Source organism: Prinia subflava, chromosome Z, assembly GCF_021018805.1.
Source record: "Prinia subflava isolate CZ2003 ecotype Zambia chromosome Z, Cam_Psub_1.2, whole genome shotgun sequence".
In the NCBI taxonomy this organism is placed as follows: domain Eukaryota; kingdom Metazoa; phylum Chordata; class Aves; order Passeriformes; family Cisticolidae; genus Prinia; species Prinia subflava.
In genome coordinates, this window is record NC_086283.1 from 75,348,270 (window position 1) to 75,360,887 (window position 12,618).

Below are 12,618 nucleotides of genomic sequence, written 5' to 3' on the forward strand. Positions count from 1 at the left end.
GGTTCTGGAGCACAAGTCCTGTAAGGACCAGTTCAGGGAGCTGGGGTTGTTTACCCTGGAGAAAAGAAGGCTCAGGTGACCTGAGACATTGCACTCTGCAGCTACCTGAGTTTGTAGCCAAGTGAGGGTCAGTCAAAAGGACAAGAGGAAATGGCCTGAAGTTGGCCTAGGGGAGGTTTAGATTGGTTATTAGGAAAACTGCTTCACAGAAAAAATGGTCAAGCACTGGAAGGTATTGCCCAGAGAAGTATGGAACTACCACCCCAAAAACATGTAGATGTGGCACTTAGGGACATGGTTTAGTGGAGGACTTGATGGTCTTAAGCGTCTTTTGCTATCTAAATGATTCTATGATAAGTAAATACTCATGTCAGATCAAATAGCACCATTGTAGACAATTTTGTATAGTCAGCAATACAGTAATCACTCATTTCCTTGACACATAATTTTAAAAATTAATTCACTACACAGTAGCTGCAGGGAAGAACAAAATGAACTGCAATAATTTTTAAACACATTAAAAACATTGCTTACTTGCAAAATAAATTGTATATAAATACCAATCAGTATTTGTAGATTTTCAATTTTCTCACACTGCAATCTTTTTAAATCAAAATATGCTTTAAGATATTGCAAACATCTTTTAATGTGACCAAGAAAAAGTAAAACAGAGCGGATTGTTTTCTTTTTTTAGTAATCTAAGGGAAGTAATTCTCAAATAATGAAAATGAATGAGTTGAGAAATCGACACTTTTAAGAATACCACAAGGAATGGTATTTTCTCCTCTGAAAAACAGTGAATTATTTTTTTAGACAACAAATAAACATTAATCAGACTCATTGTTGTGCACTCAGAGCCACCTACAAAGGTTCTGAAAAAGAGCATGGAGTCAGGAATGTAATACATAATTATATCTAATACCTGCTTGTAGACCTGCAGTTCAATTTTCAGTGTTGCTATCACAAACATTCATCACTCCTAATTTTAATATATTTTCAAACTTAGGACAAAATGTCACAATTACTTTTTAGATAAACTACCACTAACTCCTTATTGTGGCTGTGGGGAGGTCAAGGCGGTCTGGTATAGAAACTTTTTTAGAAGGTCATGCAGGATCAACTAATCCAAACATTAATTATCCCTTTTTTTTTTCATGGTACAAGCAGCTTTAGTGCAAAGTTCCCTATCCTTTTTTTTTTCCTGACATAATGACAGAGTTAAAGTACATTACTACCAACTAATCCTATTTTTGGCATTTATTAATTTATTAAAAGCTTAAATTACATGTCAGTTGCAATAGCAGTTTTGGTGGCCTGAACATCTCTTTAGGAACTTAAATGAAACCGGAAATTCATTCTGCACTGTTCCTTTAGAGCATTATCAGCTGTTTCCCTTTTTCACCATTTATGACTGATTGCCCTAAGCTGTTACTAGTTTCTGAATATGTCAAGCAATACAGCCATCTTACAGTAACTATACTTTTACAACAGAAATCTAAGAATAATTCAATGCAATTACTTTCTTGAACACAAACCAATTATTTCTGCCACCTCTGCATGCTGATATTTTCTAAAGAAATATCACTCAATTTGTACTTATATTCAAATAATTTTAAAAGTGCATACTTTTGAAATCTCCATCCCCAAATGTCAATGGATAGGCTCCTGGCTTTTCAATCTTGTACATTTCCTCTATAAAAAGGATTTTACAATCATTTATTGTGTCTTCTGGACCTCTGAAAAACAAAAAGAACAAAAAGTACATTCAACTTAGTTCATCAGACCTAAATTCTGTACTTTTTGAATCTTAAGCAATCAGATAAAGGTAAGTAGACTTTTATTATCACTGATAGCATCCTTTAGTTCAACTCACACAAAAAACCAGTCAGTCTAGCCCTGTAACTTGTAAGAAAAAAATAAAACACATATTTAGGGCTTACTTAAAGAAAAGGCTACTCCATTATTCTCAGACTGTCTGGCATTTCAGTAGGTCTTTATTGACAGTTATCCAATATGTCTTAATTCCACTTCTAAAACCTCTAAGTGTTTTTATTGGCTGAACACAGCAGACCAGACAAAACCATATCCTCCGGAACACAGCATCTCAAACATTATAATGAAAGTATAATATTACAAACAAACCAGAAATATGACCTATAAGACAGAATAATAGTTTGAACCCACAGAGCAAGAAAAGCCACAAAAAAATTCAAAAGCCCTTCTACAACTTTTAACTGTTTCTCAACTCTGAAAAGCCACATACAATACTGTACTGAATTACATACTGTAAATAGTCCTGCGAATGTCAGGTTTCAGTGCAAAATCTGTGATTAGTAGTAACAAATACTCCAAGACTCCACAACAATAATGCCACAAGACAGACAGACAAGAAAATAACTAGAAAATATTAAATGTAAAAGTTTTCACCTACTCTTATCAAAATACATTTGTATCTACACAGACTGTAATTCAAACAGAAATGTATCTAGGAAGAAACAGCCACAATGACACCAACAGTTGTAAAATGCTCTTTTTTCCTTCCTCTTTAGGATGATGTGCTCGCTTCAACTGCCTGTTCCCTTACGACTTTCAACTTACTACCCCATCTAGAAGTAAGCAGGAATTTTCAGTGTAGTACAATACTGATAGATATTTGTGAGAACATTATCACAGAGGTAACTTGAAAACACTTATGAAGAAAGCCAGTCAGGTGGCAGATCCCTATAAAAGATCTAGTCTGCAAAACAAAATTAGACTACAGACAGACAGGGAAACAAGATATTGGAATCATATTCAATAAGGATAACTGAAACAACAGAACATCTCGCTCTACCTCTTCACCTATCTCACCACTTCCTTTGTGCTGACTACCACTTCTTGGACTCACACACATGATGAGCTAACTAAGGCAGAAAAAAACTAAGCCAGGGAAAAAACACAGGCAACAAATCACTTTTACATGGCCCTGAACACTGTAGTATTTAGGTCTCCAGGGAACTGGGGTTGAGAGGACTCTGTCAGTGCCTTGATCAACTCCAGCTGCCTTTTAAGTGTACCAACAGCTGTTTACTTAGGCATCTCTATTTAGTTTGATCTTTTTCTTTTCCAGCAGTTTTGGGAGGAAAAACATTCCTCATTGTTTGTCACATGCATAAACAGCAAATGCTAGAAAATTTTAAATATTTAAACTATTTGAACAGAATATACAAAGGCTGCATCAATGCAAATACATCCACCAGATAAAGAACTGTTTGCTTTCCTGATCAGGAAAATAATGTATTCAGAATTAACTTCATTTGCATCCTCAGGGGACAGTACTTTAAAGCAGTTTGGGCCATTGTGAGTAACACTTCTTAGGTTTAGCATGCAGAGACACTTTGAATTATCCACACTGCTGAGCAATTCACAATCACAAAGGCACAATACCTTAAAATACAGAAAGGACAAGATGTAAACATGATCTTTGGCAGGAAAAGGGAATCAATAAATTCTTCAAAGCAACAATATTTCCTAGGTTGTTTTGTGGACTTTGGAGAGTCTTTTATTAACTGTTCTATATTTCTTGTTATTCCTAGATTATTTAAAGTTAAAAACAAATACCTGTTTAAGATTTTTTAATGCCATAGAACCTTTCTTACAACACTGCTTGACTGCCTGTCAATGTTATTCCTCTAGGACTTACTTCTAACAGAACTCAAAGTCATGAATCTAATTTAAAACAAAAATACAGAATTACAACTTCTTTCATATAGTTAATGTGAAATTTTATATTTAATGTAGCAGCTACAAATGACTGATATTCTCAAATTCTAGTAAATTTAAGGTAATTTAAGCATATTTTTCACTGATTTTTGTATCTTGCCAATCTTAAATGCATGTGTGGTCTACAACCACTATCCCTAGTATCAGCAAAACTCCATCTAGGAAAAACACATATTTCCCCTTCTCTCTCTACAGTGTGTTGTGGTTTAGAGCTATTTAACTTACCTTTCCTCCCACCCCTGCATTTTCCCCAGAAAAGTAAAAAGCAGCTGTTAAAAAAATAGATTTGCATTATCTGTATTCTCTACATACTGTCTGTGGTCAAGAAGGAAGGTGGCAAAGCACCATACAGCTTTACCCAGAAATCCAGACACTTGTTATTCATATCTTTGGGAAAAAAACCAAACTTGAGTTCAGTAGAATATTAATTAGGAGTAAATTCTTAAAAATGCCAATTTGAACTATAAAATTACTTTTAATTACAATGATTATCACATTGTTTCCTTAAAAGATACCATGAAAAGATTTGTAAGTTGGTTCAATGTAAGTGTTGTAAGTGTTCCAAATGGTAACAGCAAAGCTTTTGTTAAGTATGCAGAAGCACAGACTTGTATCATTAACTTTATTACAAAGTATTGTCTCAAAAGAAGTTATTTCCACCTCAAAGTATTGAAGAGAAACATACTTTTTTAGTTTAGCTGGTTAAATAAAAAACTCCTCTAATTAATACTGTAAGACACAGGACTCCTGAAATAATAATAAAAAAAAATTAATACAGCTGCATGGCATGTTTTGTCCTCTCACAGCACTGCAATCATACTGACTAGCAATACTATTCCTTATATCTAGGCAATACTTACTAAACTTTCAAAATTACAATTTCTCTATCATATATACTAGATCATAGTAGACACTCCTTTTCTTTTTGCCCTGTATTTTTCCTTTGAGATAAGAACACTTAAAAGCAACTTTGAGACTAGGTTTTTCCTTTGAACCAGAAAAAACATTTTATTTTCTGCTATGAGTTACATAAGAAGTAAACAAAGCATATCAAGTAACATTGCAAAGCTGGTATGTTCCAACAAATGTCACAGCTGCATGTCTGGAACTACAGAGGAAGATCAACTAACATTGTGAAAATGATAGCCAACAACAAATGTTTAAGCCTTACCAAAGCTAAAAAAATCTGCTCAGCTACTTGCTCATGAAAGAATAATTCTGCTGCCATAGTACACATTTAATGATCATGTGATTTTAAAATTATGGTTATCTAACAAAATTGTGGCTATATTATGCTGTCAAATGTATAACCTTTTTTCACTTCTTTACCGTCCCATACCAAAAATGAGATTATGCAATATGGACAGTAAACGGAGTGTTTGTATTTCAAACAGTAAGAACTTTAAATCTTCTGAAATAATTAAATTCCAAAACAAAGCCAGATTCTTCAACACAGCAGAATTCCTAATGCAAGCCTTCATTTGAGAAAAGGTAGTCAAAGCCAGAGAGAAACCTTCAAATGAACCTTCCTTTATCTGCACTTTCCCCACACACATTTCCTTTTTTTTAACCTTCAGATAACAAAACACTTTTAGACATTCAAAATCACAGTTGACTAGACATGTGACAAGCGGGTATTATCCTGGATATTTCAAAGGTCAGCTTCACAGAAAATAAAAGCTGCTGGACAGTTACCATGCTTAGGGAGCTTTATCACTTACAGTCTGAAAGATTCAGTGACAATTGTCAGATCTCTGTCTGGAAATTTCTGTGTTTATCACTTTACCACACTGAAATTAAAAGTATAGTATTTTAACACACAATAAAGTCAAAATACAATGCTGACTAAAATGGGGGGGAAAATACTAGAAAAATACACACAAAGTTTATATTCATACTAAGAGTAATTATGAAAAGTGTCTAATGATAATTAGGGTCCCTAAGAGCAAAACCTTACTCACACTGTCATGCTTACCACAAACAACTAATTCACAGTCAGACTCTATGGCTAATGGCAAAAGGTACTGTCCAGGTCAGTGGAGAAACAGCTACGATCAGAACAAAACCTAACAGAATATAACGTTGGCTATGCTTTCCAAATACACAAATTCACTTAAAAAGCAATATACAAATCTAAACAAAACCAGATTTACTACCACCTTCTGTACCTATCGTTTCATATGCAACACTTTGTTTACATGCCTTACATCAATCAGCCTTTACTCAGCTTCTGTAAAGTTTTCAGCTAGCAACTCATTCTGTACTGCATCAATAAAACATAGTTAAATAACTTCTTTAAAAACATACAATCTGTCAATATTACAATTCAAAATGCTTGTTAAAACTTTTAATATCATCTTCTTAGAAGCAGTTGACTGGAGAGTTGGTTTTAAATAGGCTTGTTTCAAAGGTGACTTCAAAATTTTCCCATATTTAGACAGCATATTACATTCATAATCTGCTAGATGAAATTCTGCTAGGTTGTAGTGAATTACACAGAGGTTCTTTTATTTTTTTATTGCACACAAGCAAAAAAGCAGAGAGTATTTACAATACTTTTTTCACACATATTTGTTTAATCACTAAAATAAAAATGCACAGTTACAAAATGGGACAGTATTAGCTCTGCTTTTAATTCAACATTTCATTTATTACACAAACACTGTAAAGATAAAGACACGTAACAACTTCCAGACCATGCAAAGATTTTATTACTTTCTTTCTGTAACACCATTATTTAAACAGCAAAAAAACTGAATTAACATTTTCTAGGCTATGTTAAGGACCATATTCTAATATGACTCTTTTATCCTTTAAAAACAAAACACATGTACTCCCAAACCTAGAAAACTTGTGGACGTACACACAAGTCAGGCAGGATATTGCTTTTTTTTTAATGTCAGCAGTAGGTGTGACACTTGATGCATTTACAAAGCAATATATTACAGTTCATGATGCCAGATTCTGAAAGCAGAGACTTGGACACAGAGATTCTCTTCTTCTTAGCCTGGGAGCTATAAGCAGGTGGACATAAGAGTATCCAGGGAAAGAACTGACCAGAGAGAACATCCAGCAACAATGTCAGAGGCTCACGACTCTGTGCACACCCCTGCCCCATGCCTCAACCACACGGAGGTGTGGAGCCTGTGGAGGGCCCTGAACCTGCCCGCCCCAAACCCGGTCCTGCTCATGGTGCTGCAGGAACACTCCTGTCCCATCGCAAAAGGGACTCCACTGCCACCACCCCAGCTGCTCCCTTCCTGTAGTCAGGACTGAGTCCGTGACTGACACTACCCCAAATGCTCAGGAGGCATCTACAGCTTCCAAATCCAAGTTCAAACACAATGATGCTAACTAACACTCGAGTGTCCATGAAGGACCAAGTGAAAAACCAGGTCGATGACCCATAAAGGTTACACCAAAGACTTAATACATGAAAAACAAAGATACAAGAGCTGTGCTTGGCATCACAGTGCATGGTCTAAGCTTAGTCAACTTTTGTATGTGTTTGCAGACTGAACTGCAGTGCACAGAAACAATGCTAAGCATCTGTTCAAGACATTATTCCAAGGGTCTGGGTTAGTCAACAAGTTCCTTCATGCTAGGAAGAAGTAGAGATACAAACAGGTGAGTCTTACTGTAAGAGGTTAAACACTCCTATCCAGATTTTAAATAGTGAGGAGATGCAGCACATGTTCATCATGAGATAAGACAGAGTTACAGGAGACCAATCTGTGAACCCTGCCAGACCTCAACTCAAAGACATGAGAAGAAGCACCTCTCTTCCTAACAAAATCACAAAGATACTGTCAGGATGATTCCAAAAAACAAGGAATAGAAAAGAAAGGGTCCTGAAAGCACAGAAACATATTGAGCACTCTGGCAAAAACAAACAAAATACAAACCAAAAAACAAAGCCAACCACCAAAAAACCCCACAAACCCCCAAACCACAAACTCCTCAAATACCCCAAAACCTAAGTGAATAAATCAACAACAAACCCCCCAAATATAAGGTGCTTTAAAACCAACCAACCAAAATCAAACAAAACCAACAAATCACAAATAATAAAAACAAACACAACAAAAACCAACCAAACAAACAAAAAACAGAGAAAACCAAACATGAAAACTTCTGAAGGTATCCACCTTCAGAAATCGTAAGAGAATACAATGGCACAGAATCATAGAATCACAAAGACATTTCCAAAGAATGGTCATATCAAACCAAAAGCAAGGAGAACTGCTTGCAAAGGACAAACCCACAATTCTAACCTTGAAAGTTTGTAATGAATTTATTATTATAGCTTGAATGTATATGACAGTATTACTATAATGAACTTTGCATCTGGAGATTCTCTTCCTGAGAACATGATGAATCTAATTCACCAAGAATTCCTGAAAGTCAGAATATCCTAGAGAAAAAGAGGTCCTAACTAATCTGGCATTTAGAGGGCAACTGCTTCTTTCAGAATATCTTCATTCTTTACATTGCCTAGCTCTCTTCAGAAAAATTACAGCAAATGTTTCCACCATGATTTCTAATTTCATTAGTGCATGATATTAAATCCTCCATTTAAGTGTCCAATGACCATTACATAATGGTAATACAACCTTTTCAGGTCTTCTGTGTTTGTCTGGAATCTCTGATAATTATTAATGTTTATTATTAATGTTTATATTGATAAATTAATTATTAATGTTTATATTGATAAATCCAAATACCCACAGACTTCTGGATTTAACTGTTGGAGAGATTCCCCAACAAACAAGTGAGAAGAGCACACTTTGGTGCCTCCCTGAAACACCTACAGACCAATGCATAGGCAATGAACAAAGGAGATTACAGAGGTCTGTATCATTAATGCAGCCCCATGACAACACTAGGATCAAGAAGACATTTTGGGATAGCTCATGTGACTGGAATGCTATAACTAATTGGTAAGGGCTCTTCAGGAAGACGACTAGGAGTAGCTGTCCCTTATATGAGGGCAGACCAGGAACCAGTCAAGAGCTTACAGGATAAGGTTAACAGACAGAACATCAGTGATGCTGTAAAAGGTGCCTGATACAAAGAGTATATGAAGACTCCTTCAGACAATGGAAGAAGTTTCATGTTTACAGCTCTGTTCTCATAGGGACTTGAAGCACTATAGCATCTACCAAAAGATCAACAAAGCAGAACACAAACAATATAGTGAATTTCTGGAGTGTAGTGGTAACAACTTCCTGATCATGGAGAAGAAAATTTCTAGACCTGATACATACAAACAGTGAAGAACTTGTCATGGGACATATAAGTTTGTCTGCAATGATGATAAAAGATGGAGTTCAGACTCCTTAGAGAAAGGATAAAGTACAAGACAACCTTGGATTTCAGGACAGTACAATGTAGACAGTAGAATGTAATCTCTGAAGAGATCTACTTGGAAAAATCCTACAAGAATCCTGTGGAGACGGGCTCAGTAAAGCTAGTTGATATTTAAGGATCATCCCAAGCTCAAAAATAGTCTCTCGCCATGTGCAGGACATCAAAGCCAAAAGGAAGCCTGCAGAAATGAATAAGGAGCTTAGATATAAAAAGGAAATGTGTAAGAGGTGGAAGCTGGGATAGCTGATCTGAGGCAGGAAGAGGTATCTTATTGTGTAGGCATAGAGTTGGGAAAGCCAAGGTGTACCTTGATTTGAATCTGGGGAGTAAAATTCTGACAGGAAAGGAAAACTAGAGAAAATGTGGGGGCACTGCTAAACATAGCAGGGTCCCTGATGACAATACAGAAAAATCAAGGTACTCAGTACTTTCTTTGTCTCAAGTATTTACTGCTAAGACCAGTGTTTAGGAATTCGAGGTCCCCAAGAGTAAACAGAATGGCCAAAACAAGGAAGACAGAGTCTCAGTGGAAGATAAGATTATGGAGCATTTACACAGGCATATAGAAGACCTAGCTCTAACAGGTCATACTCAAGAGCTCCGAGGGAGCTGCCTAATGTTTGGATGAATGTACTCCTAGTCCTGCTACTGTAAGGTGATGACACCTTCCTGTTAAGAAAGCAGACATCACACCTAACTTCAAGAAGGAAGGTTGATGACAGACTGATCAGCCTCAACTCAGTCCCTAGGAAAGTGAGTATTAGTTGCCTCTGCTACCATTTAGAGTTGGACAGAAAGGAATTTCATCATATTCAACAAAGAAAAATTCAAGTCCTGCACAGAGGAGTACCAGTAACTGCCAAGTGTCTCCACCTGACTGAAGAGCATCTTGGTAAGGACCTTGAAGAACATAAAAAACAAGCTGACTATAAACCAGTTATGTGCCCTTGCAAGCAAAGAAGGTCCACAGCTTCTTGGACTACATTAAGAGCAGCAATGCCAGCACGTAGAAAGAAGGCAAATGCCAATCATGACTCAGCATTAGTCAGGCCAAATGTAGGCTCCCTACATTTGGCCTGAGAACACAGACATGGATTTACAGGAATGGTTCCAGAAAAGGGATACAAAAATAATTAACAGGCCTGATACAGAACATCCTTGATACAAGAGTGTTTATAGTCTAGAGAATAGAAGGGTTATGTGAGGATGGCTCTTACCTGTGTGTATAAAAAGGGAGCCAGATTCCTCTAACTATCTATCTACTGCCAGGATAAGAGCAAGATGTACAAACACACAAAAAAATGCATTTTGTGTGGCAAGAGTGAATTTTCTTTTTACAGTGGATTGTTCAGAAAGCTTGTTGAATAACCACCCATAACATTATTAAAACCCCAACTACATGTAATCCTAGACAAACTGCTCTGGCTGATCCCACTTGAACAATCTCAAGAGCTCCTTTCCATCCTCAAAGTTTCTCTTAAACGTATACATATGTTTCAACACCATCCTTTCCTCTTTCTTCTTTTCATAATGCTTTGCCTAATATTGTGCTCACCACTAGTTCCCACCCACCCACACACCCACCCATCCACCGCTTGCCTTTTTGCACTTAAATTTGTTTTCTTCTGTTCTTCCTCTTCTGTTTGGACTTACTTTCCTCAGTGGGAAAAAATTAAACTTCATAACACTTCGAAATATCACCCCTCTAAAAAGCAAGTCAAAAGACTCTGTGGTTCCAATTCTGCATGTTTATTAGAGAAAGGACACTTACAAATACTTAAGATATAGTTCTGGAAAACAAACAAAACCTTCAAGTTCCAAGTCAAACCATTCTTTACCTTCAAAATATACTTTTGTCTTACAGCAACAGTTAGGACACCCAAAACACTTGAAATTTTAATACTTTATGCTTTTTTCTGTTGTTGTTAAAGCAATAAAATTTTTAACACACAATTAATTGCAATGTTAAGCTTTTAGATGCAATCCAAAGAATCAATTTCCCGCTCCTCTGCTGAAACTCACTGCATTTTATATATCTCTATTTTGTCCATTTAGATGAGGGGGGATATGTTTAGAGGTGAGTGGAATATTCTTGATGTAGTTTAATTAGTGTCTAGTAAAGGAGAGTAAATCACTTTCCCCAGTCTTCTACTTATCCTTTTCATACACTCCAAATACTGTTACTCTTCATTACACACTGCTGGCTCATATTCACTTTGCTTCCTACCAAAGACCCACAGATCGCTCTCATCAGAGCTACTTCCCAGTCAGCACTGCTTCATGGGGCTGTGCCTTCCTAAGTGGAAGAAAACTCTGCATTTATCCATCTTGACTTTCTTGAAGTTCCTGCCACTCATTCCTACCTTGCTTGTTCAGGTCTCTCTGATTGGCAGTACTACCCTTGAATTTCCATCAATTTACTGTGTCTGCAAACCTGGCAAGAGTCCACTGTATTGCCACAAGATATCTAACAGTACAGATTTCAGGATACATCACTGCAGTTCCTTGCCTATTATCACTTCCAAAGTACCGTGCAACTTAGTAACCACTATACTCTCAGCCTAATCTTTCAATGTTTTCTTTTTCTAAACCTACCTGGTTGTCCATCCTCCCAGTTTACTACAGGAATCATCAGACTGCGACAGGACATTACTGGACTTCCACACTGAATAAATTACAACCTTTGTAACACCCCTGGCCACTGAGAAAATAATTTTATCACAGAAGACAGATGAGCACATAAGGCATGATTTGCTCTTGGAAAAAAGAAAAAACCCACTCTGGCTATTCCTAATCATCACTATTTCACCAGCACTTCACAAGAACTGTCCCCTTTTTCCCGAAGGCTGAAATAAGGCTGGGCTTCTTTTAAAGCAGATGCAGTACTTGCTTTTCTCCAGTTGTCAGGGACAAAAGTCAAAATGGTATTATTAAAAGTCAAATGTCTGTTGACACAAGCTGCATCAACAGCTTGTTTAACCAGGTTTTGATCCAGAGGATTTGCTTGCTCCTTTTCCTTGGGATGATTTGCCCTCCAAAGTTTTACCCTTTTCAACAGCAGGACTAAAAAGATCTTAAATAATTAGGTCACTTACTCTTTGGCTCTCTCTGTAAGGCAGACTTGGTTTGCCACTAAAATTCTGGAATTTCAAAGAACAGTATATTCACAGCCCAAAAGCCTCGACACAGATTACAAGCATCTAGTCTACTTTCCCTCCATTTTGGGAAACCAACCTGAAACAATCAGTTTCTCCATACTGGTAGTTAAGATCAGGCAATATGCAGGCAAATGGCAAAAAAGACGAATCAGTTACTTTTCATGTTATCTTTTTAAGAATCAGGAAAAGGGACATATGCAGATAAAATATTTGTTCTATATCAGAAAGGAATTCAAGACAAGCAAATCGTAAACCAGTAATCCTTCAAATCCTTTCTATTCAAGGGAACCTCCTGAGGATTTGTCTTCTTTAGGGTAAGAACAATGAA

General features: G+C 36.6%; 1 protein-coding gene across 5 annotated transcripts in view; it reads right to left on the minus strand.

Annotated features, from left to right (window-relative positions):
• Window positions 1-12,618, minus strand: part of UHRF2 (ubiquitin like with PHD and ring finger domains 2) — a 78,760-nt gene that overhangs the window by 30,186 nt on the left and 35,956 nt on the right. For all 5 annotated transcript variants that reach the window (XM_063423923.1, XM_063423927.1, XM_063423924.1 and 2 more), the window contains exon 5: window positions 1,627-1,736. In XM_063423923.1, coding sequence (XP_063279993.1) covers window positions 1,627-1,736 — 110 coding nt within the window. The remainder of the gene's footprint in view (window positions 1-1,626; window positions 1,737-12,618) is intronic.